The 27,940-nt window shown below is 43.8% G+C and overlaps 1 protein-coding gene across 4 annotated transcripts; it reads right to left on the bottom strand.

The window, feature by feature from the left end:
• On the bottom strand, positions 1–26,905 carry tmem260 (transmembrane protein 260). 4 transcript variants are annotated; one of them, XM_031759607.2, is made up of 16 exons: positions 26,408–26,905; positions 23,042–23,073; positions 20,868–21,019; positions 12,596–12,773; positions 12,387–12,500; positions 11,738–11,917; positions 11,619–11,659; positions 10,220–10,306; positions 9,045–9,153; positions 8,557–8,729; positions 7,102–7,273; positions 6,463–6,602; positions 5,676–5,852; positions 4,658–4,711; positions 4,303–4,387; positions 1–4,181 (listed from the first exon to the last, which is right to left on the bottom strand). In XM_031759607.2, exons 1-16 carry the CDS (start codon positions 26,514–26,516, stop codon positions 3,921–3,923), a joined length of 2,064 nt encoding a protein of 687 aa, XP_031615467.1. In that variant the 5' UTR covers positions 26,517–26,905; the 3' UTR covers positions 1–3,920. The 4 variants fall into 4 exon arrangements, with proteins under 4 accessions (XP_031615467.1, XP_039459687.1, XP_039459688.1 ...); XM_039603753.1 differs by having other exon boundaries at positions 2,449–4,181; positions 9,045–9,150; XM_039603754.1 differs by lacking the exon at positions 12,387–12,500 and having other exon boundaries at positions 2,449–4,181.
• Positions 26,906–27,940: the final 1,035 nt, after the last annotated feature.

Genomic DNA, 27,940 nt, shown 5'->3' with positions numbered 1-27,940 from the left:
CATAGTTTTTTTTTTAAACACAGTAAAGAAACTTGCAAATACAACATACAAACAGTAAAACAATGGAGGGCACTACAAACACCTGTACAAATAAACTTGCACACATGCTGCACCTGACATACAAACACTGGCCGCCACACACTGTGGAAACACAAATCAAGAGTGATGGCAAACGGAAACCTGAGAAAAGTCAATCATGATGTCAACACAGACTGATGTTAATGGGCCTAATTCTACGCAATACACATTCAGGAGAGCAGTTAATTTAGCCAAGATAACAGTAGTGCTACCTCTGTGAGAAGTTTAAGGTTACAGTGTGCCTGCTCACAGGAGTTGGTGTTTCAGACAAACCTGCAGGCAAATGCTGTTTTTTTTTTAATTCATTTGCATGATGGAAGTGAAACTCTTGAGATTCAGAATCACTTTTGTCCAGTGCACACAGAGGCACTGCATGGGTCCAAACCCATGGACCTCCTTACACTGAGACATAAGTGATAACTATTTATCTGCTTTATTTAAGTCAGCTTTTTTACATTTTCTCATACATGTTTACTTGATACATGCAGTACCGTCTTCTATCTTTACCTCTTGCGTTCATGAAAAATGCCAAAGGCAATACAGGTGGACAAGTACAAAATAGTATTTTTGCACCAATAAGTAGAGTCGCAAAGAGCTATTAGCTGAAAACTAGGCATGTTTTGGCATGGTGTGCAATGTGTCACAAAAAACTGAGGAAACTCGACGAACAGAGGACAGAAGTGGCAGACCTCAAAACTATCTATAGCAGATGAACAGAATCCAAAAGTCACGTCCTTAAGAAATAAGAAAAAAAATAATTTAGTCTATCCATCTACTGCTAACTAAAGGCTCATCAGAAATGGTCTCAGTGGCTGTTAAGAATTCCTTCTTGTAGGAGGTATTCCAACTTACACAAGAACAGGACTGGAAATCAGTGGTGGAGCGATGAATGCAGGCCTGGCCTCCCCAGAGCCTGCACCTCAGTGTTACCAAAGCAGTGTTGGATCATTTTGACAGAGAGCAGAAGAAAGGCAGACAACATCCAGAGAAATATTACTAAAGACAACTTAAAGAAAATACAAGAATGCTTGCCTACAAGAGTTCAGGCTGTGTTGAAGAATAAAAGTGGTCATACCAAATATCGACTTTAAAGCTTGTTAGAAATGTACAAACTCTGTTTTTACCTCATATACTGTATTTCCATGTACGCTTGCATGTTTCAACAAACTGCTCAAGACTTGGACAGTACTGTACGTGAATAAGAAAATGTGAAACCGGTCACTTTCATGACTAAATCATAGTATGAAATGAGACATACGAGTCTTAGGAAGAAAAAAAAAGTTTTTCAGAGTGTAAGATTTTGCAAAATCTGTGGCCAGCTCAGTATATCATGCCTCTCACACCCTCTATTCTCTTCCCAAACACTAACCAACACACCCCAGCCCTCCGCCTCCTTCCACTCCAAGCTCCCATCCAGCCAGAGAGAGGAGTGGAGATAGGCCCAGTTGCTAAAGCTGTCTTTTCAGCCCCTGCTCCCGCTCGGTCTATCTGAGATACACAGCAAGCGGAGGTGTCGCTTTTCCGCTGGCATTTCGGACAGTATCTACTTATAGACGAGAGAAAAGGAGAAAAGAAAAACAGAAGGGGTATTATCAGGGAGGGATGAGAGCAGCAAAGGCATTTTGTCTTTTTATTCCCCTCCTAAGCCCTGGGCTTTGCTCCCAATCCGATTGGTCGATACGGCCAGGGATGTAAATGAAATGCAAAGAGGAATAAGGCTGGCTTCCCATCTCCAGTGTGTGCCCCCCTAAGTCCCCCGCCCCTCTTTCTCTGTCTCACTCTGTCTTGCTCTCTGGCTGTTTATGGCGTTGTGTTTCTGTTTCCCCATTCACAGACTTGCTGCTCTCCCTGTTTCTGTCTCACCCTCCTCACTCTGCCTCTTCGTCCTCCCCCACTTCGCGCCTCTCCCTGGCTGGGCTCACAGCTCTTATCTCCTCAGACGCCCCACATTCCAGCGTTGCCGTGGCTCCCTGCCTGCATCCCTGGTCACGGCGATTCCATGGGTTCCCACAATCCTCGGCAGCTTGCTGATTTAGGGTGGGCAAGTGACTCTCAGAAACAGGGGAGAGAAGAGGAACAGAGGGGTTACGGAAAGACAGAGTGAGAGGGGGTGGGAAGGCGGGGAGGGTGGGTGACAAGAGGGGGATGATAAAAGGAAGGTAAGGTAAAAATAAGAGGGGATGAGGCATGTGGCAGCAGATAACTGATGTAAACATTAAACTACACCAATACAGTCAAGTGAAGTTAAAAAAAAACACGATTTAAACCCGCATTATTAATTTGCCTGCAATGTCAAAACAAATATGATAACATTTTTTATCAAAAATACTACGTCTGAGAGCAGAGCACAAAAATACGTAAAAAAAAATCTTTATTGAAATATTTTAATCTGTAGAAAGCAGAATGACAGTTTCCCCCTTGTTTTTATGTGAAACCAAACCATCTGTGCTACAGCAGGTCGAACCTCATCATCCAGCCAGCTGACAGCCGCTAACCAGGCCTGCGAACACAGAGGGCAGATTACATTCTGAGAAAACTGCACATGCACTCACTGTCCCTCGCTTTCCGCTGGTATCTCAAACAGCAGGCTTCTTCAGAAACGTTTTATAAAGCTTATGGCAATATGCTGATTTGACCTCTGCGCAACACATTTCATGGCACGAGGTTCATTAACATCAACACGAACATTTTTAAAAACTGTGTAACTGATGCGTCAGATCCCGATCAAACGTATAACAAAGGCGTACTTCAGGGGTGTTCTTGAAACAACCCTGGTCCAGTCCGACTAAGTTTGACGGCACCTCTTCCCGACATTCACAGACCTGAGATTCCATTTTCCTGTGAGTCGGGCACTGAAAGTCTTGCGTATCTGCGTTTGTCCGTGAACTTTCCATGACTTTGCGTCTCTCGAACGATCAAAGCATTTTGCTTTTCAGTTCCCCCGATCTGTTTATCGAATAGGTTTATGAGCAATTCTGGCAAGGAGAGGGGGTTGAGTGGAGATTTAAGCATGTTCTCACACACATGCAGACCCAAATCAACATAGATGCCCGCATGGGCACACGCACGAACGCACCTCTAAAAGGGTCCCTGGCATTGTGACATTTCACATTTCATTTAAATCCAAGAGGGATTACCGCCCTCATGTTAGGAAGGAAGAGAGAGAGAGAGGGGGGGGAAAGCACTCATCGAATCCATTAGTTTTAAACATTTAAAGGACCATCTAAGATAGACTGATGGAAGGATAGAGGGGTGGGTGGGTGTGTAGGGCTGCCACTGATGTGGAGTGAGGACTGCGTGGCACAGCACAAGTCTGTCCTAGATTAAACAGCCGCTCTAATCCCCCATTTCTGCCCCCAAATTGGGTTTCCCTCAATCTCGGTCTTGCCATCCTAATGTGAGAAAAAGAAGTAGAGCAGAGGCTGAGGCAGAATAATCAGCACGTTAAAAGCTCTGAGAGCAGAATAGGAAAAAAAGGGGGGAAAAAGAACGAGATGTAACGATAAAGCAATTGAATGGGTGACTTTAAGAGAAGCGTGCAGAGCTTGATTGAGGTCAGACAGGGCTTCCTAAAGTCATGCCCTGCCGCTGGTCAACTGTAAACATTCATCAAATGAGACATAGCACAGTGTTAGCTCTGTTTGGGAACTTCAAACGAGAACTTATCCGCCAGCATTTCCCGTAATTTCAAATTTTGACATACAAGTCCAATTTGGCACAGTACATTTAGCCAAACTTAACACCAGTGCACCAGTCTTGATCCACATAGAGCGTCACCTTAAAACCACACAAAGAGGCACATTGGCTTAGCCATAATGTCCATTGTTCCAGCTCCATGGATCTTATGGGGTTTGCCTCCGGCTCTGTCGGAATCTGTCTCTCTCTTGGAGCAGGTGAGTAATGGCTGAGCGGATGGCGGGTGCCTGGGGATCAGTGGGGTCCTTCTCTAAGTAAAGACTGAAGTGCTGGACACTGCAGGTCAGTAGGCTGTCTGCACTGTAACCCCTGTGACCGGAGCGGAGCAGCCTCTCGCAAGCCAGAGCCAGGTTCTTGTCCCAGTTTGGAGGATAGTCGGAGTGGGCCTCAACAATCTCCTTATATAGCTGCCCGGCAATAAAAAAAAAAAACAGAGATAAACATAAAAACATTCATGCTTTTCCTGATGCATTTTAATCTGCCCTACTATGGTAAAGTGTTTGCAGGTTTGCTGGGTGTCAGACTCACAGTGTAAGACAGCTCAAAGAGGCGAGCTTTCCCCTCTCCTTGCATCCTTTCAGCCAGGTCAAACAGAAAGAAAGCTGTCTTCATCCTGAAACAAAGCACGCAGGCTCAGGGCTAAGTGCTGGATGGATGAGCCATGCAGATCTACACTCTCAGACGCACCACTCCAATGGAGTGATTTATGTAGATGCCGGCACCAAATACAATGTACATGTAGATGTTTTACCACACAAGACTGGTTTATGGAGATGTTCTGGTGAGGCAATATGCATCGTGACACAGCTTTTTATTTACGCTCTAAAGTATACATCCACTTCAAACAAGAAAACTAGCATCCGCTGTAAAGCATTCAGCATACCTGGCTTGCCACATCTCTTCATTAGCAACACGCTCCCAGGATGCAGGATGGAAACTGTTCATACATGGGGAGAAAAAAAAATCATTTCTTTATCTAAACCACCTTCAGGCACCGCGCTGGCTTATTCACAGTTCCACTAACTATAAATGATTATTTATGTGAATATATTGTTCCACTTGGCTGTGCAGGTTTTGATACACTAAACATCAATGTTTGCTGCATAAACATTAAGTGACTGAGCAACAATACCAGCTAGCACATTAGACATGGAGTAAAACCACATCTGCCTTTTTTTTTTCCACTTTGTTGACTGTAAACACTTGACCTCTTCTTCAAAAGAATATTTTAGCAGGGTTTCCGAGCTAATATTTGGCTTGTGGGCATCGGCAGACACGCTTGTCGTGAGGGTGCGGGAAATAATGTCACAGTATTCAGCCGTGGATATCTGAGTGAATGAAGGGCTCCTGGCAACAGCAACAAAATATGGAGCTTTGACTAATTCCACTTTTGACACAGTTATTGACATAACGCAATAAGAAACTCATTATTTTTCATCTTCAGTCTCATTTCAGATGGCTAAGGGCCTAATGTCTTGCTCTGGTTAAATTCACAAAGAGCTGGATCACAGCATGGAGAACAGAGGACAAGCCCACTGAGGGACGTTCTGTGGAGTCTGTGGAGGGACGACTGAAGACCACAGAGAGAAAAGTGAGCACTGAGATTTTTTCTTTTCTTTTTTTTTGCTCCACAGGATTTGTTTATTTTCTTGGCCAACAGCAGACCTTAAAAATTAAACCATGATAATTTTTAACCATTTAAACTTCAGCGACGCTGAAATGTTATAAAAATTCAAATGAAGATCAAAGAGATCAAACTTTTCTAAAAACATTTAACATGTTAGGTTGAATTTCAGAGCAATGAGCATAACATGACACCCCCATTACCAATCTAAATATATAGTATTTTAATAGTATAATCCAGGCTGAAATACGCATGAAGGTAAGAGTTAACTGTTAACCTGTTGTGTGGATCACTCCAGTTGTAGATATTGCGTGTACGATGAGCCCACTCTTCAGGGTGAAACTGCTTCTGAATGGGCACTAAGTAGTCACACACACCCAGGGGCCAGCGGGAATAACTGCGTTCCCAGCTCAGGTCTCCATCAGGAAGCCCGATGCAGGCAAACACATCCCTCCTGCAGAAAAACAGAGACAAACTCTCAGATAGAAGCTTGCTCGTGCCCTCAGTTTTTATCTCCGGGTAGCTGTTTATAATGACACACACAGTGACACCATGGAGACAGAAATTTCCTCACATCCCAGCACCTTCTAGCTTCCCATCAGCCCTGCGCTTCTCACAGACCCCGAGGGTTAGTCCCGCAGGTCAGTGTTGCCCCCACAGAGAGACATACATGTTGGCCTGGCAAACACTGCCCCCTGGTGGCCTTGGTATTAACAAGGCACCATCCAATTTCTGGATCTCAGTTCCTCCTGAAGGAGTGAATCATGGGAGCAGGGAGCAGCAGCAAGTCCACCAGAGACCGTTTAACCAAATCAAGTAGATTAGCTGACTTTTGTAGTTCATCAGACTCCTTTTATGGCCTCAACAGTTCTGTGGGCTTATCTCGTGCTTGCACTGTGTCGACCATCCTGCTGATCTCTGCCTCATTAGATCACCCACTTGTTCATTGTTGCCCTCCCAATTCACTCACTCTCTCTCTCTTTCCATTTAACATCCTCCTATTTAGCTGTTCAGACCATCCTTTTATTCCCTCTCTGCTCTTTTCATGTGTCTGAGGCACTCACTGCGTGTTGCGGGACAGAAATTGATCGAGACTGAAGGTGCCTTTCTCCTCGGGGTTGACCGGGTCCCACCAGCGGCCGGGAAAGTGGATCCCAGGGTGGTGCTGTGCCAGCTTGGCCACATACCAAGCATATGTCATCATCTAGTGAGAACAAAGAGCACCACCAATCCCAGAGAAATATTTATATCCAGTCGATTATCAGTTAAAGAATCATCAGTGCAATTAGTTTAAAGTGATTTTTTTTGTCATTATCTCTTAAAGCAACTGATGAATCATACTGATAACATATACAAACTAATAAGTATATAAGACAACACACTCAATTTATAAAGCCTTTACTTGCTGACTTAAGGGTTTAATTTATGATTTTCAATGAATTTCTTTCAGTTATCACAAAGCTGATTTTTGACATTTTGCAAAAATATGTTAAACACTATATTATCATGAGAAATCACACTTTATTCACATTTTAGTCTTCATTTGTTACTTTTTAAATATATATAAAATCTCTTTTGAATATAGTGTGGTTTTAATGGTTAAGAAAAATACAACAAAACAATTTCGTCATAAATAAAATTCCTTAACTTATATTATGAAGGACAAATCATTTCAATACAGGGAAAAGGGAAAACCTCCTGACCTCCTGATCAACCAGGCGTACATCAGGCCGTACGCCCTGGCAGTAGTGCAGGTATCGCAGAGAATTTCCAGGCAGATCTCCTCTGGTCAGGATGATCGAGTCTTTGGGGAAGGAGGCCAGAAGCTCCCTGCCGAACCTCTCCACCACAGTGTTCCCACTCTGATCACACTCCCTAAGATCATCAGCACATATGCAAGCAATTACTCTACACTAGCATCAAAACAGAAGTTGCATTTTCTCCCATTTTAAAACTGGTTAAACACATCTTTACCCCTGCTCAGAAGTGTGTGTGAGATGTGTGCGGCGGTGTACATGTGAGTGTCTGTAGGTATGCTTTCAAGGTGCTCTGAGGGTAAGTTGTCAGTGCCCCCGCCCCTTCCCCTCACTCTAGCTGCCTATCTAATCGTGGGGAGACAGGTGTGATGGGTCTGACAGCACAGGCCATGCTCTCCCCTTGATCAAAGCCGCTCAGTGATGGCTGTCTGGCACTCCCCAGCGCTACGCTGGTGTAATCTGCCTTCTCGGACAGCTAACATCTCAGACTGAGCTCTGAGAGTAGAATCTATGTGCTAACCGTGCCTCTCTTTAGCCCCTACCATGGGGTGAGCAGAGAAAAACCTGACATGTGGAGTTCAGACCTGCAGTATGAAGCGCAGAGAAGCAAAAGAGAAACAAATCAGGTTGACTCAGGAAAAACTGTGCATGGGGATTTTAGAAGGAGCTAGAAGAGTTTTTACTTCATTTAAAATTTACAAAGCAGAAGTATTTAACTTCATTCTTCATACGCATTTGGGTTCAGTGTAGTTACTGCAACATGAATATTGTAAAAACATTAAATTGACAGATACATGGATTGCAGAGTATCTGAAAAGAAACCGTAAGACTCGAGTGGTCGGACACAAAAACACTATTAGAGCCTGAAATCACTAATAGCCTGTAGAAGAAAAAAACAATGCAGCTACAATAATTATGTCCACTGTGATCAAAATCTTTGCTGTTAAGAATTAGTTTTCTAATTGTCTCCAAATTCAGACGTTACAAAGCCCTAACTCAGCCCTTTTACTGCAAATATACAACAGTGAAAATGGAACTGTAAGGATTTTATAAGGAGTTAAAGTTCGGAGCGCTGGATTTTTAAATTAAACAATGAGAATTCATTTAAAGTGCTGCTTTTGCGTCCCTTTGGTAGTGTCTTCATTCACATGCAGTGCAATTCTGAGGCCCAGGCCAAAATGAGTCTAACTGCAACAACACAACAAATCTTCAAATTTAAAGTCAGCATTTTAAACTCGTTGCTTCTGTCAGATGAAATCTACCATTTTAGACTTGTGCAATGAAAACCACTGTTGCACACCACAGTAATTCCTGACTGTGTATCAACAGCACTGCAGATTTTCATCATGCCTAACAACAGCAAGCTTGTTACTGTTAGCAAGTGGCAAGTGCAACACTCACCTGTGATTGGTGTGCACCATATGTGCCAGCAGAGCTGCAGTGAAGACCCAGCCTGTGGTCTTCCACAACCCCCCATAGCCCAGCCTCCTCTCCAGCCCAGCTAGAGTCCGGCTCAAGCCGAGGCCTGCCAGCACACACACTGCAGCATCGCTCTGGAGCCAGAAACGCTCAACCTGCAGGAAGTCACCATACAAGTGTATACCCCCCCCCCCCCCCCCCACACACACACACACACGCGCACACACACAGGCAAAAAAGTGTTTTCTTTAGTTTTTTTTTTTGCTTTGTTTTGTTTTGTTTTTTTCTGGGTTTGCTTTGCCGTTGGACCAGGATCAGCATCAACATACAGTATACTGCTGTCTCTGTGGTTTTATTTCAGAATATTGAAAATTGAGACATACTTGTAATTCAATGCTGAGCACAAGGTGTGATGCTTTAGCTATGATATGAGAAAAGATGTCAAAGAACATAAAAGTGTTATAGCTCACCACTCCGAGCAGTAAGGGTCTGCTAATGTCCAGGTTGGCTCTCCATGCAAAAAACAGCGAGTAGACCACCAGCATGACAGTTAACAGCCAAGACACTGAGCGACACCTCCTAGGACGGGACACCTCGGATTATTCAGCGCACAAATATTTAACCAGCTTTCCTTTTTTTTCTAAATGCATAGTCTGCCATTTCCATATTTTTAGTCTAATGTATCACTTTGTCTATTTACTCTGTAAAAATATACTTGTTTTGAATAAGTCTGTAAGAATATTAATGCACGGACGGGGATCACAAGCCTGAGAGAAATGTATCTGCCAGCAAGCTAAGAGGTGCATGATTGATTTTCTAATGCAGACTGAGTCATAATGAGCTGGTGCCAACCGCTGAATCACAAACTCATTACAGTACAGCTGTAAAATGTTCTTATACACCAAAAAGAAAACATTTCCCCTCGTGGCAAAAAAACAAGCCATCGTCCGAACCTGAAGAGACAAGCTTTCAGGCTGGAGCACAGTTTCCTGCCAACACACTGATTTGCTGATGTCTGTCAGCCGGACACTTCTACTCACTCAAGCTTTTCTTCATTTACGTTTTCCTCACTTACAAGCACAATAGCTAAAAAGCAAATGAAATCATATTTATAACCTTACACTTTAACATGGGGTAAATAAGCATTTGCCGGGTTTCCTTTGGGCAATCTATTAGACGACCTTCCTCTTCTTCATCATCTGTCTGTGTATGTAGCCAAGTTTATTGAAGTGCACCTCGGGAGAAGGGGAATAGCTTGTGCCCTGCGGGGCTTTGGGGCATTACTGGGGCTTTATCAGCTCCACCCAACAGATCCCAGCAAAGGCTCTCCTGTAATGAATTACAGGATCACGCTGCCACATATAGATGCATACAGGCAGTGATTTACTTGTACACACAAACATGATTTTGAAAATCCAAAATACACATCAAATCCTCTTGATCTGAATGTGGAGCGTCGTGACAGTTTGACAGTTAGGTGTCTCAGTGTTGTTTTGTATTCTTTTTTTCTAAGATCAGCATTTTGTCAGTGGTTTTGTTCCCCGTCTTTTACTCCAGGGGATTAGATTTTTGTAGTTGAAGTGGGTGCTGAGATGTGCATGACAGAGTTTGGTGTGTTGCACGCTGGCATCCAACTCATCCTTACCTGTCCAATGAGGAGAGCGCAAAGCCCATTCCTGCCAGTACCAAGACAGGAAGTGAAAGTTCTGCCAGGGAGTGGTCCAACTGAGCCCTGCACACACAAACACACACAGAGACATGACGGACACCGAAGACAAGCTCAATTACCCTCCCTGCTACTGAACTCAAGGACACCAATTATTAAATGCCCTTCATCCCCTATCAAAACAAACTCCTTGGACTGTGCACTCCTCCTTTCAATCGGATTGACAGATACGAATGACTGTGTCATCCACCCCCCACAGCCCCATCCTCTCCTCACAGCGCCTGTCAGTCACACAGCGCTTGCTCATAGCGGAGAGATAGTTTCCTGCCTCTTCCTTAATACCCATCTCTATTTGACAGCTTATTGAGTCTCTATATCTCCCAATGTACACTATGTGTGAATGTGCTCATGAGCGTGTGGTCGTGTGTGTGTGTGCGTGTCAGTTATTCCAGTGGGTTTACGTCTCCAGTGCGACATGCCTGTCATGTTCGCCTCTCTTCCCCATCTTGAAGGTGTGCTTGTCCATCAAGCAGCAGGGGTGATGGAAAGGGGTGGGTGCTTGGCAGAGGGGGGGCTGGTAGTGGGGGGTCTTAAGACGCACACGCACCCCATCCCGTCAGCTGGAGAAAGATACCAGGAGTGGGATGACTGTGGTGGTGGTAGCAGAGGGAAGCAAGGGAGGGAATGGGGTGGAGGGGGTGGGGAGGTGCTAGAGTGGAAAAATACAATTTCTCAAGCTCTATTGCAATGTCTGTCATCACAGCTTGTCACGCTTAAACACCAGAGCTGAGTGATCATTTCAAACTGCTGGAGAAAGAGAACACAGCGATTTGGCCCTCTAAGCAGGTTCAGTTCTGCTTTGATGGGAGAGAGTGGAATGGGAAGAACAAAAGCTGCTGGGGAGAGTAAGGGAAGAGATGGGCTGCAGAAATTACTGTGGGCCCTTATAATGGCTTGGTGTGTGTGTGTGTGTGTGTGGTTAAACCTGTGTAAATCACCAGAACCATTGCAAAGAGCAGTTGGGTCTTCCATCTCTAGTCCCAAACGTGCCCTCACTGTGCCTCAGATCAAATCGACCTACTTTCTTCCCTTCTCCATCCTAGATCCTACTGTCTAAATAGAAATGAAATACTCAAATCAAACATGCTGGGCAGTTTATGGATGAGAAACACACTGTTTCCTGCGAGACGGACAAAATGTGCTGCTTTGGCCACAAGAACTAGAAATTCAGTGATGTTACTTTGTTCTGGGAAACGATGATGTGAGTTTAGCTGATGGTCATTATACCCATTAAATGACCATCTTGTTTTCAAGTGCCGTTTACAATATTCAGACCAGGAAGTTTCATGTGCAAACAGCAGAAAGACTGTTTACTTACTGCAGCATTGTGGTCAGGTTAACCGAGGTTTCTGTCTTTGCCTGCAAAACAAAAATCAATGTAAGCTAAGCCAACAGGGTCAGGGTGTGTTTAAATGCAGCGAGGCAAGCAACACTTACCAGACAGAATGTGCCATATTCAGCTCGCAGCAGGTGGGTCAACAGACCCGACAGGGTGGTCTGGTCACCCCAGCTCCAGCGGGCTGTGTTGAGGTAGGATGAAATCGGCAGGTAGATGTACGGCAGGAAGCCAGCGAGGAAACAGAATCCCAGAGATACAAGGCCACGCAAAGACAGCTCCTGTTTAAATACAAGCATAAGATGTTCTTAAATTCATGTTGTCCAAACCATAAGCAAGAAAGTAAAATGGAAAGTGCGTGTGTCAACAAGACTGGAGAGTCTTGTTTGGTCATGTTTTTCCCTAAAAGCCCCTTTTTTCTTAGACCAACACTAACTTTGAAGTTACACTAATTTCCAGCTTCATATATTTAAAATTCAGAGTTTAAAACAATCCATATTTATATCTATCTTAAAGCCATTTTAGCTCCTCTCCCTTTAAACCAACTTTCCTCTGATTGGCTGCACCTCACAAACAGCAGCTTTTAAGAGGATATGTGGAGAAAAAATGAATAAGGAAAAAACATAGTAAATTATTTCTTAAGAAATCTTGTTTTTGTAGTCTTTTTATTTCCATCAATAAAATTGCACACACTCTATTTCTTCTTTGCCATCTATAATTCTCTTTATTTAATGAGACCCTGTGACTTACCTTTTGAGAGTACAGTCGGTAAAGGACCCAAGGAATGATGACCAACACATACAGCACCAGTGTGTGCTGGTTACAGAGCCCCAAGCCACAGCATAATGCCCCCCAGTGTGCAGTCTAACAGGAACAACCAAAACAGTGCAGCATTGTGCGTTTACATTGAATAAAACATAACCTGTGTGTTGAATCTGTTGTGTGGTGCTTTGAGTTACCTTCTTCCTCTGCGTGGCATTTTCAGCACAGTGGAAGCTGGCGGTCAAGAAGAAGAGAAGGCCAATAAAAAGGTTATTGAGGGTGAAGACCTCTGCCACCATGGACCACTGCCAGCTGAGTCTGGACACAGCAAACAGCCCACCAGCCAGCACTGCTCCAGGACCAGGACCTGCCAACCTGACAGTGTGGAAGAAGAGGGTTTCACTCTTTAAAAAGGACTGCATCGGAGAGCAATGATAAGAAGTTAATTACAATCTGGTCAAATAAATTAACTATTGTACTAATTTAACCATCTGGGTGTTTCAGTTGTTTAAAACGACTGCATTAAAATGAACCTCAAAAACAGTATTTCTAAAGGCTGCAGAACTTAAATTGCTTTTTTCAATTTTTTGATCAAAGTTGCACTGCAATGACACACGGAAAAAAAAAACAGAGAGAAAATAACAAAGTCAGCAGCTTCACACAAATTTTAAATGTTGTTGTCAAAAAAGCCACCACTTCCCTATAACTAATTTGGGGACCCATTATAATCTTCCTTCTACCCAAGTTTGCTTCTCGGACAAGACCTTGAAAAACACTCAGCGATTTGGGGTAATTCACATATCATGAGAAGTCCCTCTCGAGCAGCCGGTTGATCTTGAACAGACTGGCACAGAAACCACCGTGGTGGAGATAGCACTTTATCCTCAGCTTCTTAAATATAATGTGTGCACAAAAGTTTTCCCCTTCCTCCTCTCCTGTACTGTCTCCATCTCCTCTGTGGTAATTGAAGCAAACTTGGGATAATCTGTCATACGCTAAGACCCACCACTTACTAAACTGAGAGACAGAGGGGGAGAGAGAGAGAGAGTGAGGCGACAAATGATGGGGAGAAGGGAAAGAAAAGGAAAATAGTGCAGAAAAGTGTGCATTAAAGGGGTGAGACAGTGTGCGGGATGTAGGATGAAATATAGAAAAGGGAAGAAAAAAGTTCAAGAAGAGAGAGGGGAAAGAAGAGAAAAGGAAAAAAAAGGCAACCCAGTCCCCAGCATGCTGGCTCTGAAATATGAGCAGGCTCGACAATTAGGGAAGTCAGGCAGTATGGCCCTTTCCGCCATTGTGTGGAGTGGCTTAGAGTCCTCATCAGCCTATCAGCTAACTGACAGGCAGAGAGCTGCTCTATTCAGCACCGCAGATACAAGCTGCAGGCCAAACGGCTGCCAGGTCCCTTATGACCCCACAATCCCTTGCCGGTGACAGCTTCAAGCTCCATAGCAAATTAGGCGCTCTCACATTACAATCGCAGAAGACAGATTCCATTAACGGTATCTGAAATTGAGTAGAGAGCAGGCCCGTTATCAGACCTGACTCATAAGCACCGCCATTAATCACAAGGCATGATACCATTTATACATTTCCAGCTCTCTGCCTGCCGCTGTGATAGTCAGCCACAAAAGGCCTGATGAGACTTAGGCTAGGGGAACAATGGAGCTTTCTGAGGAAAGCGCGGTAAATCAGGAAAAAAAGGAGAGGGAGAGCGAGAGAAGGGTGGAAAAAAAAAACTTTAGCTTGCTGACTACTTCCCCTTTTATTCTTGGGTTTTCTCTCTGCTACTCTCCACTATTTTTTTCTGTGTTCTCTGTAAGGCAAGCCTGCTGAATGAGCACACGTATATGTGTGCGCGTGCACTTAATGGGGTTGGGGGGTTGTGGCGTCTAGGAGTGGGTCTTAATAAGCGATAGCAGCGACTTCCTCGCTGCACCGCTCCAGGAATTAGTTGTAACTTAAAGGAAAAATGAAGAAGGGTGGCGTTTCTAGAGGGGGGTGGGGGGATGCAGATGGGGACTTTTGTTGAGGTGCAGAGACCTCCCGCACCCATAATTTTACCTCCTCGCATGACAATTAACCCACAGCTCATGCACCTAGCGGGGGGGCTGGTTTGGGGGTGGCACGGGGTGCAGAGCAGTCATGGGGGTCCCAAAGAAGGGGTTATTACACCAAGTCTGTTCCTCCTTCTGAAGCTCGTCTGATAGCCAGCACTCGTCACATATTCAAAGACACACACACACACACACAGGCACACACTTCTGTTCCTGAACTTCTTTATTCTCCCTGAGTGCCTGACAAATCTCTCTGTTAGAGCTTGTCAGTCGGTAAGAAGCCAGTGATGTGTGTACAGTGCAGCCTGTAAATGACCTGTCTGTCTGCGCGGGACCACCTGGGTCCCAGTCAGCCTCTCCACAGCTCATTCTCCAGGCTGGCTGCTCCCAGGGCGCTCGGATAAAGCAGGACACATTTTGACACCAGTGTGGCCGTGTTCCCCGTTATCACGATTCAGTGCTGTGCAGGATGCTACCGCTGTACTGAAATGTTGTGGCTCAGTGACAATGGACTGGTTGGGACGTGGCAGGAGAATAACACGGCTGACAACGAGACTATTCAACCCTGAACTGATCCAACCTGCCAAAAAATGCCTGTGTCATCACTTGGGTAATTAAGTGAATGACCAATATACTTAAAGCATAAACGAAACACAAACTTGGAAATAAAGTAAGTGGTTAAAAAGAAAAAAAAAACTATCCATAATTCAACTTGAATAATATGAAAGAGGAGCACAGGCTGAAAAGGGAGGATTAAAGGTAAATAAAATAAAAAATAACAATGATACGAGAGACAATGTCCCCTTCAAGGACAGAATAAAGGCTCAGTATAATCACTTTGAAGTGTCAAAATGAGAACCTGCCTCATTTACACACTCGGTTCTACAGTATGGGCCGGAGACATGCCAGCATCGGTCGTCTGCACTAAACAGCATCACACAAAAAACCTACACCAGCACTCTGCACTGAATGAAGCTTCACAATGGATCTGGCTAAGAGAGCCGCTGTTACACACCACCCCGGGGAACAGACAATACCACAGCTGTGCCATCGCGGATCAACGACGCACTGTTCTCTAACCGAGTGGTGGTTTGGGTTAAGCGGTGCTGGAAAACAATCACACATTCCTGAAGAGGGTAAAAAGCCCGAGAGGGGGGGGTGGCCTTGCTCGGGCTGAGGCTGAGGTTTCCAGCTGGCCCGAGCAAACACCCCAGGGCTCCCCTCTGGCCGGGACACCAGGCAGGCTACTTACCAGCTATTATATGACAGGGGTATGATGTATTGCTTTGAAGTTTCAAAGCCAATCTGCAACTGATACACAAACATTAAGGAATGTCAATAAATCAAAGTATTGGCTTTGATTTAGTACTACTAAATGATCCAATGTTAATTTTCTTTCAGAGGAATTACATCATGACAGTACGATCGAACAGTTTTATGATTTTATACATTTCTGCTGTTTCGAGTTCAAATGGGTTAAGTTATTATGACACATAAGAGCAGAAAGATTTGTAGATTTGTGGGTTACTAACAAAAAATGCACTTAAAAAAACATGACACTGGAGTTTAAAATATAAAAAAATATGCAATGTGCAGTATTACATTAGAGAAAATGTAGAGTCAAGAGCTTAATTTATGCTTGAGAGTAAAAGCCAGATGTTACATTCTGCTGTTGTGATTATTATAAATTCATCATCTGTCAGCTGCACAATTGTTTAGGTATGCAATGCTAATTTTAAGATTTCAATTGGAGTTCAAAATGGATAAAATGATATGTCGTAATCTTATTTATATTTGTTTTTTATGGTTATTTAAACAGAACCATAACAATCGTGTTATATGGTGATATTACTGTTGATATTAGTAATATGGCAGCACTGACATCCGTACAGTTACCCTTTCACTTCCCTTTAATAGATAAAATATTGATATAATTACCTATCATATCACATTTTATTATATTTTAACTTTGCTGGCTTGAGGAATGACCACTGGAATGACGGCTGTTTATGATATTTTCCCCAATTATTTCATCTTAAACTACAATAAGAACTAACTAAGAAAATCTGATTTCTAACTGACGTCCACACTGTATGGTTCAGGAGGAAAAAAATAAAGTCTAACAAGTCTCCAAACCAAGCACTTCTCCATCTTTCCTTCCCTCGTGCGGTGTATGAAGAAGACGCTGTCTATTTGCGCTGAAAGGAGGGTAAACGCGGGTCCTGGCTCTGCCGCTCAGACACCCCTCCTCCAAGAAAGCGCTCCAGCGCTACAAGTGCGTGTAAAATTAATCACCACAATTCTGTTCAAACAATGCAGCCACTGACATGACAATTTCTCCCAGAATGCCATCTTAATCTCCACCCAACACACAAAAATTACAGGAAGAGGGGGGTGAAAAAAAAAAACCATTTAGAAAAATCCCGTGTTTATGCAATTCACTGAATGCCATTTTTTATTGCTGCTTTTTTCCAACAAAGTCATTAGGCACACACCAGTGATACATAAATGTTGCTGTATAGATTCCATTAACTAATTCTGGGTGAATTGTAATTGCCGAGTCTGATCCGTCTCTGTGCCTGGTGCCTTATTAAGACTGCCTGTGGTGGGTGAGGAATGTAATATTGACGTCCGAAGCAGACACAATCTCGGGCCCACGGGCAAAAGGAATATTAAACTGGTACTGTATTCTGCTGTCTATCTAGCCCTCCTCCCTCCTCCGCTCTATCCCCATCCCGTAGCCAGTAATGAGGAAATAACATCTTCATTAGACATCTGTTTAACTGTATTAGAGGATGAGTCCTGGGGGAACCATTGGTCATGCTGAGGAGGGTGGGAGTAAAGGAGGTCTGTTGGACTACAATGTGACGGATGAGATACTGCAGAATAGGAACAAAAGGTCCAGCGATTGAGGCCTTTTAAACAGACAAACTTAAAATTGTCTTCTGCATTTTCATAAATAAATTTAAAAAATAACAGTAATGGGTGTATTCTCTATGGATACTTGGGCTGAAGATTTTATCCAAGAGTAGCAGACGTGAGAGGGAGGGGCATCCTTGCCACCTACAGGAAGAGGTGAGAGCATTACCCAATAAAACAACTCTATTCAGCTGTTTTTTGGATACAAACCTACATCAGTTGTTGCTAAAAACAATTCCCCCACACGTTGCTCCTGACACGACCTCAACAAGACACACACAACCCCACCCCTGTGGAAAAACAACCCACCTGAGCGAGGAGAGAAAGCACCATCGGGACCATATGGTGGAGGTCCTTATAAGGAGCTGGGGATGCAGCACGCGGCAGGGGATGGCACCACGCCCACCCTCCCGTCCACTGAGGTGTCAGCTGTGCCACATGGGCTAGCTCTTGGCAGGGGAGCCTTTCGCAGGTGTGCAGTTTTTCTCTCGAGGGCCGCCGAGGAAAGAGGGAGGCCAGACACGTTTGGTGTGCTTCAACGGGCCTGTTATGTAATCATGTGATCAAACCGAAAAGTGCTGATGACTGAGCGGGGCGAAGTTGGGTTTTTTTCTGCTGTGATGGCTGTCAGCTCGCTAACGTGTCTGCTTGCGGTGTCTCGGGATAAGCTGGGGAATGGAGAGAGATTCCTCTCAGGTAGCAGAGATTCAGAGCAGCTTTAGCAGATAAACTATGAAACGAGAGAGCACAAAATACAGAGCTGTCTGGATTATCCCGCTACGAAGGGCGCATTCCTCCAGAGACTCACAGCTGAGGCCTTTAGCATTCCACCAGCCAAATGTTTCTCTCTGTGAACCTCCAAGTGCAATCGATAGTAATTATCATTACATCCACCATCCTCAAAGGCTTGTCAGGCCGTGGTGTGAAAACATAACAAGACATGCAATTCGGCCATCAAACTATATGATCAAGCAAAGAAAACTGTAATTGACAAATCAAAGGGAGGCTAAATTGCTACATTTAAACTTATGCAAGAGAGAGAAGTGGCTTCCAAGCCTATCAACTTACATTCCCCCACATTAAACACGGCAATCTGGCCGACTAATTTAAATTGATACATCAAAGGCTCACAATGTTGGGTATATTCCAGATGAATTTCAAGGTCTTACCATTTATTATTTGAGAGAAACTGACTTCGAGTTCCCGTATTAACTTCAAAATATTTTGCCATCTGAACATAATTTCACAAAGCAATAATTTGTTTGGGAGGGTGAGGGCGGCCTATTTCCCAGCAAATGAAAACCAAAAAAATGAGAAGTAGTTACAAAAAAAACTGTTTAGAAGGGCCAACAAAGGGACAAAAACAACAAATGACATTTAAGAAATTAATTATGTTGGGAGAGGACACAGCACACTCACTACAAGGGCAGAGCAGGTATGAACGGCTGGTCAGTTTTGGCATTTCATCTGAGGGAAAGGCCTGAACAGAGGGTCTCTGCATGGCCGTGGCATGACATTTATGCCAGTATTGTTGACAGGGTTAAATCACACAAATGCCCTGCACGCCAGAACCAAGAAGCAGGTCTCGACCATCCGGGAACCCTCGCCCAGTTCTCTCATCTTTTGCCCTCTCCAGTAACCCCTCAGTACCCTGAGTGTGCCAACTGATCCACAGCCTCATAGCTCATCCCAATCTAGGCCCTGAACAGATAATGACTAAAACCTTTTATGCTTATTTCTCTAAACTGGAAGCGTAGATTATACATTCACACTTAAGAGCTTATATGGTGTAACTGTGCGCTCTGGATGAAGTCCTCACCACTCATCAACCCTAGCTGGCGGTTGTGGGTAAAGGGGGGTTGCAGAGCTTTATAATGACTTTTTACTTGACCATAATCCACAACTGGATCTAAATCCCCTGAGATTATAAACTGGGGCTACGGTTAACATGCAAAATAGGAGCCAAATATCACCAGACTGCATGGATATTTTCGGCCCTCAAAATAACTGTAAATGTCTGGCCAAGAACGGAGTCCAATCCTCTAATTGACTGGTAGCTCATCAAAAGCATTAATACCAGGGGAGCAAGAGGGATGTGCAGTTAAAGCATAACAAAGAAGTGCAGCGTTTTAACCCCCCCTTTTATTAACCCTCTTTTTATTGTTTTGTCCTTTTTGCCTTGTCCTGGGAACACTGGTGAAAGCTGGCAGCCTTTGGTTCACCTCTCAGGAACAGTAAGACAGGGCAGGGTCTAAGACTGATGCAGTCTGGGCTTAGGGCCAGTCCCCTGGGTAGCTCTCCCTCTCCAGTCCCTGCCCTACTTCAGCAGGGCTGACCCTGTACCCTGACCTTCTCCAGACCTCCTGCCACATCGCACACACTGGCCAAGCACACAGGAAGCAGGCCCAGCACTGCGCACTTTATAACACACACAATTTCATTTTCACTTGCTGTCCTCCCGCTATCACAGAGTCCTCACAGCCTGCCAAGGTGTACAGCAGGAAGAAATTACATCATATTCAACAATTCCTATTCTGGAAATAGTAACTTAGAAATATACGACATGATTGGAAACAGCCCAGTATGCACAAACTGGGACAAAAAGGTAAAATGTTGACACTAAGCTGCCACTAAAATGCAGTGTGGAAAATGACTAAAATCACCAAAAAGGGTGATGTAAGGCAGTCTGGCTAACCATGCAAGATAAACACACAGACAAAGCAGGAAGGGGTAAAATACTACTTATATGATACGGTCAGCAGCCGGCGAAACTGCAGGGTGGGTAGATGGCAATGCGGGGACCGTAAACTGTGTTTATGACTGAGCGAGGGGAGAGGTAGTTGTAGAGAGGGGAGAGGGAGGAGCGCAGAGAGTGATCCTGTTCCTCTCAGACCCAGGAGGCAAGAAGGGGAGAGATTAGAAATCGTGCCATGTCAGGATTGGGAGCATGCTGGGCAGTGGGGGGGCAGAAGAACAGGGATGTCAGGTTCGGGGGGGTGGAGGGCACAATAATTGGGATATACATACACATACACGCATTCTCACAACGGGTGGCTGATAGGTAAACAGGGAGGGTAAGGTGCTGGGAGGGAGGACGGCGACTGGGTTCTGCTTCTGAATACTGAACAGAGGATCAGGGAGACCACTGCCTGTCAGTCAGGGCCCAAAAATACCACTCTCTGTTCCAGACAGCTTCACGATGCAAAAAGTCAGTAGGGGAATGTTTAAAGACTGCCGCCACTCAAAAATGTCTTCTTATTATTGTTACTTCCCTTGATGTGAGTTACTCACCAGAAGGCTCCTCTGCTGAAGGAGGGAGGCTCTTTGTGCCTTCCTTAAAGTTCTGTTTGAGAGTTTAGTACTTCAGTTACTGATACCTATTCGACTGCAGAGTACACCAATGTAATTTTTTATACAATCACTAAAATCCCGGAACAGAACATAATGCATCGAGAAATTCCAGGATTGGGAAAAACACTTTTCATATGCCTACCTGCAGACAGTAATGCAGAAGCCACCACAAGCTGCAGCCCCCAGGAGGCTACTCATCAGGTTAACACTGTGAGCTGGAGAGAGTGAGGGCAGCAGAAGCATAGCCATGTGAGCCAGTAGAGTGAAGAGTGGGTATCCTGGAGGATGGGCCACCTAAAGACACAAAAACAAAGACAGGGGCCATTTCACACGTGAACTTTTTACACTTTTGGGAGAATCAGGTGCTCCTTTCTTACATGCAGCATATAGCAGGAGATGCGTTCTTACTGCTATACTAGAGGAAATACTCCGTTTGGTTTGTGAATGGAAGCAGGTTTGATAAAGTGAGTAGGGGGCAAAAACACGTGATTACGCTCACTAGTCTTAAATTCAGTGATCTGCTATTCACACACTGCCACAATCCCAGAGATCTGGCAGGCAAAGCACTGATGTTTAGAAAAAGAGCTGCAGTATGTGTAAAAATAGCTCACAATGTGATGCTATCACAATAGGTTTAACACTATGATGAATGTATCACAATACCTTATACATTAAGAGACAATAATCAATGATATATGCACCTTAACTGTGCAACTTTTTAAAAAAACGAAGACAAATAGGAGAAAAAATGTATTTATTCACTGCAATGTAGTGCCAGTATGCATCACTATGCATTACTTTTACTCCATTTCAGTAATGAAACTGTTTAATTTTTTAGCTCTCTTTTCCCTTTTTAAGTTTCTCCTTCTTCACCTTCTGTTTTCCCTTAATTATGTGATAAGCGCCGGCAGTGACTCCGGTACATCGGGACTGTGTGGAGAGTCCCTACAAATCTTACTTTTAAAAATTCTGATATTTAACACCAGTGTACCATATCTGTAATTCTATCGCACAAGAAAGGGATATGATATATTGCTGTATCAACATTTTATCCTCAGTAGGTAAGCACATGCGAATTTTGTGAGGAGTCAGAAACATCCTGCTTGGCTTTACTCTGACTGTGCTGTCATATGAGAGCCCTACTCTCTCTTTCTTTCCCCCTTTTCTCACTTCTTTGCCGCGGGCCTCTTCCCAAGGACAGTGCAGCTCCCTCGAGCCCGTGGTATAACACGTGGTGCTCGTCAGCCTCAACCCCCAAACCACCGCAGAGCCGTAGTCATTTTCGCCTGGGAGATCTTGGCAATCGCAGCAATTAGCCACTAAGTCTCTTCCACCCAGATAAGGGCTCAGTCATTAAACACAGACTCATTCCCTGGCACAGATAACACAAAGCATCCAGGCAGTGAGAAGGGGCAGCGCTTCGAATGAACAGAAAGCCGAAAGGTGAGAGTGTGACTGACTCACCAGTTACCTCGAACACAGCAAAGGATCTTTTTGCAGACATGCAAACAGCTTTGCTAAAATTTGAGTGAGGAGCTGGGAATGGAAAAGGCACGTCGCAATAACTCGATGAGCAAAAAGCGAGGCTGTAAATATGAGAGAAAAAGAAAAGCTCCAGCAGCGAGAGTGGTGAACTAAATGGTAGCATCACGCAGGTGGGTAACGTCACCAAAATGAAGAGCGATTAAGAGAAGGACTGTGTGGGCTGACAGCAGTGTACAGACATGCAGCTAAAGGACAGCTGAGCGATAAAGGCCACAGGGAGCAAAGAGAAGGAGAACTCTCAAGCTCTGGGGATCAGAAGAGGGGGGCCAGCAGCCTGGGTCCCAGAGATGGCCTGCAAGGCCCTGGGGAGGCCTGAAAGGCAGACAGGCAGGCCACACGGACTGCAGCACTAACGGCAGGATTACTGGCATAGTGACACCGACACAGCCTCCCTAAAAGGATCACAGCGGCGTAATAAACTTTATTAAATAATAAAACTTATTATAACTGTTAACCCGATTTAGTTCATTCTTCGCGGCTTACACACACACACAAAAAAGAGGGGTGGATATAATAAGCCTTATACCGTACATAAGGCAAAGCCTACAAAAGCCATCGCCTTACCATTGACTTTAATTGGATTTGAAAAACGGGTTGCAAATTATAGCATTCTCTACTTGCAACTTAGTAAAATAAGTGTATAGAAAAGAAGGGGAAAAACCTGTGGACTGAAAGTAAATTAATCTGCTTTCTGCCCATGCTTAATTAAACTTCCTTAATGCTTATAAGAGTTAATGAGTGAATTGATTAAACAATACAGCTAATACTTACCCCCAGCTCACAAGCAGTGGTGATCAGCTCTCCTGTGGAAGAGAATAGGGGAGGAAATTAATGTAAACCCAATAATTATTATTAAGAGACAAGTCTGCTCCCAAAGTTTTCCCAAATCAAATACTTGCACTGGGGTTTTGCATTAATTTGCCAGGATCAAAACCTGCAAATCTTCCCAGTGTGACATTTCCTAAGCGGCACGCTCATTCTCTTCATCTTTCACTTCTCCCCCGATGCCTCCCTCCCTTCTCCGGCACATACACACAGATATAAACACACGCGCGTACACACAAACCATTAGACTCCCCCTCCAATGCTCTGTCACACAAAGACACACATATGCAGATCTGAGAATAATGCTTCCAGTCCCATCCTCCCCATGCATTAGGGTCCTTTCCTTTCCTCTTTCTTCTGCTGCTCTACGTGCCTCTCTCCTGCTCCCACACTCCTAATGTCTCAATGTCTCGTTTAGTCCGTTGGGCACAAACAGAAAGGCTACGCCGGTGACAGTCACAGAATGAAGTAAGCTGTAAAAATAAAAGCCGGCTGCACAATTTTTTGACAAGCTCTGTGTGAGGCGCAGCACAAAGTGAAAAGAAAACCCCTAAAAGCTTTTTGAGGGAGCTTTAATGTATCTGGGCACAAACCCATTTGTGCCAGAATACACCCAGAGCATTTCAAATTATACTGATTTCTCACCCAATGTTTGCATCTCCCACTCATGAAAATTGAAATTTGGTTCAGATTAAATGACATTGATAAATGTTTAGGTTCAGGACAGCCCCCTCTACTGGTACCAGATGGGTAGTCCCTTCCTCCGTCAAACACATCCAATGAAACGGTGGCCTTGTTTCTCGCAGACGCTATCACTTTTACAAGCTATGTCGAATCTGTAAGACACTACACGCGATTCCATTAAATCACATTAAGGTAAATTAATTTATATTGCTCTCCAGTGTTCACTGGTTTTCAAACATATAGCACGTAAGAAAGAAGAAAAGAATACAGCTGTTTCAATCTGAGCAGGTGTTGGTGCCGTTACATATATTTAAAAACAAACAAACAAACAAACATCTGCACAGTAGGGACATGAGCAGTGATGCAGTAACAACCTTTACAAAACAGAAGGGCTGGATTTCAGATGGCACTGGTTTCCTCTCATATTTTGCAACCTTGCTGATACAGTGAATTACGATGCCTAAATTTCTGCCACATGAGGAGCCCTAACTCTTATCAGTCTAATGGACCATGAAGTCAGAACTCCTCCACCTGCACAGCTTAAATGTTTTCACAGCTCCATTTCACCTGGCATGAGCCGCCAGCTACCTGCCATCATTTAACATCACACTTTCTCATCCTTCATCGGCTTCTCAATTTCACTCATTTTCCCCTTAGAAGTGGCACACTTTTACACCATTCAACGCTGAAACTCAAACTAATACCAAGCCAAAACATCCATCTCAGTGCAACAGAGATGCAGTTCTGCAGCCCCAATACTAAAAAGGGAAAATATTGACTCAACGGGGTAGCAGCACGGGTGCCAAGAGTCTTTGTGGTTGTGGAGCATGGGCACCCACACCAGTCTTCCCATAATCCCCATCATTTCCACACTCCACATTCCTAGACAACAGCGTACCCGCGGGGCTGCGCTCAAGCCTCTCCAGGGCACATCACACCTAAAGAGATTAGGACACAGAGACGGAGACCTGGAGAATTCGGAAGGGTGTTCAGCTGGCACTATCAGAGCGGGCATCCTGCACCGTCCCTAAACACTGTGGAGAAGGGGCTGGCCATTTTTTCAAAGGCCCTGTTCGCTAGACAGCAGCACAACCAGCAGGGCTACTCAGCACTCCAATTGCCCGCTCTCGCTTCATCTCTCCTCGCTTATATCTGGCCGAGCTTTTCTTATGCTTTCATTCTGCAAAAATGCATTCCCTTCTGCAGCTCGCACGCCAAACCAGTAAAAACCTAACAAGCAGAGCCTTCATGCCCTCAAGTCCATAATTTACAAGTTTGTAACCTTGGTATCACTTCTAAACACTGTTTGTAATTGTTCAAGGCACTCCTTCATAAACTGCATTACAAGAATGTTGGGAAAACACATCGGAAGGTACTGAGTGGAATACATTCAAGTCCACAGTAAGCCGTGTTAAATGTAAATTAGTTTTATGCATGCACACAAAATATTGAATTTAAACAAGCAAGGACAATTATTTGTAGTGACTGGCTGTCAACAGTGCTTTGTCAGCAATTATGGTGTCTGTATTACCCAACATGGTGGCACAGTCAGAAAAATCTAAAACTGCATAAAATGTGGAGGAAAAGTGCAACTAGGTGTGAGTCAAACATGGTTTGCACAAACGCCTAACAAACAAAAGATTGCTGGTTTGGTCTGGCGAGAGACACAAATACCTTTTAGGATTGTATCAGGAAGGGCATCCGTTGTTAAAAAATAAATAAATAGATAGATATGTCACAAAACAAAATAAAAATGTTAACAATTCTGAAACACATAATATGCTTTTATTTGATTTTTTTTTTTAATTGCAATTTCATCTTACAGTAACATTATACCCATGTGCAGCAGGTAACACTGGGTCAAAGCATCTTTTTATAGTCACGATTAAGTCATTAAGCATGTGGTTAAAAAGATTTCTGCTATTCATTCACGCTTAATAAAAATAGGAGTGAACCAAATTGTGACTTTGGAGAACTGTTATACCTCTACAGACTTCAACGAAATCCAAATAAGTTATGTTATAGAACTACAAGTAAAACTGGATTACAACTAAAAACGCTATTTGCGTTACTTAAAGAACAGAAAAGCATAAACTACATTAAACTACATCATCCCAAATAGGACAGGAAATTGTTCTTTACAGCACCACCAATTTACGTCAAGATAATTTACGTCAAGATATTTTAAAAGAATAAGAAAGAAAACAACGAAATAAATACAGATAGTCGTGTATATTTTTGCATTATTTGTTAATTACACTGACTGAATATTATGAAAGAATGCCTTTTGTCTTTACCAGCCAGCGTTGATTCCAAAATCAGCCTTAAACACTGCAAGTAAAAAAGGTATTACCATCTCATTTAAAGGTTTTCGTATTTACCGCGGACGATTTAAAAACATGAATGAAAGAATGATTCTTTCAATTCATATATGTGTATCTCAAAGTCTGGCATGTGTTTTTTTACGTTGTCACGTCGACAAATATCGCTTTACTTGCACTTGCAGCACCACGGACAGCACCAGTCAAGCTACAGCGGCTTAATCAACGAGGTGCAATATGATTGGCTCCCGGCAACACAACAAAGCCACGTGACCAAATGAGCGTTAGCTAGCCTGCTAGCACCAACCTGAGTCTCCACCGGGGACCGTCCTCTGCACACAGGGCACATACAGAGCGGCGACACAAGCGACCACGGTGCCTGTCAGTATCCAGCTTGCTCTGTGCTCCGCGGACATTTTGTTTCTTTCAGGGGAAATACGGACGATTTCCACTGAAATGCCTCTTAACTAGCGAGCTAACGTTAGCGTCCATGTATTCCAGACCCTTCGGGGTATAAATAAAACTTTGAGCTACGTCTAAAACGATGTTGGGTTGAGCTGAAGTAAATTTAATTTAGTTCCAAGTAAAACCTTTGCATAGTCTTCAGCACACTTGCAGAAGAGTGTGCTGAGTTAGGTCCTCCCTGCCCGCGGAAAGTAGCAGCCACATTCACGCCGACTGGCTAACCTCGCGATATTACCGGACACCCTTTCCTCATAAGTTGTATTACTTATTGAATTGCTGTTTCTTGCTTTGTAGACGGAAACAAAAACGAGCGTTTCAAATGAGGACAACCAGTGTTTTATCTCGGACGTGTTGATGATGATTATGACTACTTCCTGGTTCACTCAATGTCATTCAGGAGTGTGCATCAGTCTTCTTTCCTCACTTGTATTTATAGAGCTGAACGGGGAGGGGTTGGGTCTGCATCTTTACGCGTTACGTTTATTTTTCTGTCAAAATTAGTGTAAACAATGAAAGCCTTTCCTTTTTGCGCTTTACTCATTAATTTTAAAACATACCCAAGTTTTCAGGTTTTCTTCCAAGTATAATATTGTGTGCTAAAATGTACAGAAATTGAAATAACTCTAAATCTGACTAATTTGTAAACTGAAACTACATATGCCAAGGAAAAGTATGTGTTGAAGTCTAAAGGCTCAAACCAGCTACTTAAAGGGACTAGTTTGTGATTACTATTCATTGCCAGGCACCATTTTGAAGGACCAACATGCAAATATGCATTTTCTAATGCATATGATTTCTCAGTGCATTTCAAGAGCTTTAGTTGAGAGGGCCTGCTGAGTATCTCAACTCAAACATAGCCTGCCTTCTCTCATTTGGAGGGGTTGTTTTAAGCCTTACAGTGAAAATGGCATTATTACTGGATTAAAACATTATTATATTAAAGCTGTTACAGTACCTGCTTCAAATGCACAATTACGTGCACAGTAAAGCACTAGATTATGCCAGAAACAAGATACACGAATTTGTAAATGTATCACAAGTGTCCATATTTCACAGGTTGAGAGGTGACTGTAATAAAGAAATTGCCCTATTGAACTGATAATAATCCCAGCCCACCATAAATGACTCTGATCCTTCAGTAAATTGAGCCCTTGGTGAGGTGGAGTGGTGTCAGCACCTAACCAACTCTCAGATGGCTCTCTAATCCTCCCGTCCCTCTCACCACCACCCTCACCGTCTAATCAGTCTTGAACACACACATAACACTCACACCCATCTGACACACAAACCAAAGTACTCACCCTTCCTCATACTGGGGCTCAGCCATCTCTTCAGTGTGATGTCACTGCTAATCCAAGCTTGGTTATCCACTGGG

This window comes from Oreochromis aureus, linkage group 19, assembly GCF_013358895.1.
Source record: "Oreochromis aureus strain Israel breed Guangdong linkage group 19, ZZ_aureus, whole genome shotgun sequence".
In the NCBI taxonomy this organism is placed as follows: domain Eukaryota; kingdom Metazoa; phylum Chordata; class Actinopteri; order Cichliformes; family Cichlidae; genus Oreochromis; species Oreochromis aureus.
The sequence above is the reverse complement of the archived record's forward strand: the minus strand, read 5'-3'. Positions and strand labels throughout refer to the sequence as shown.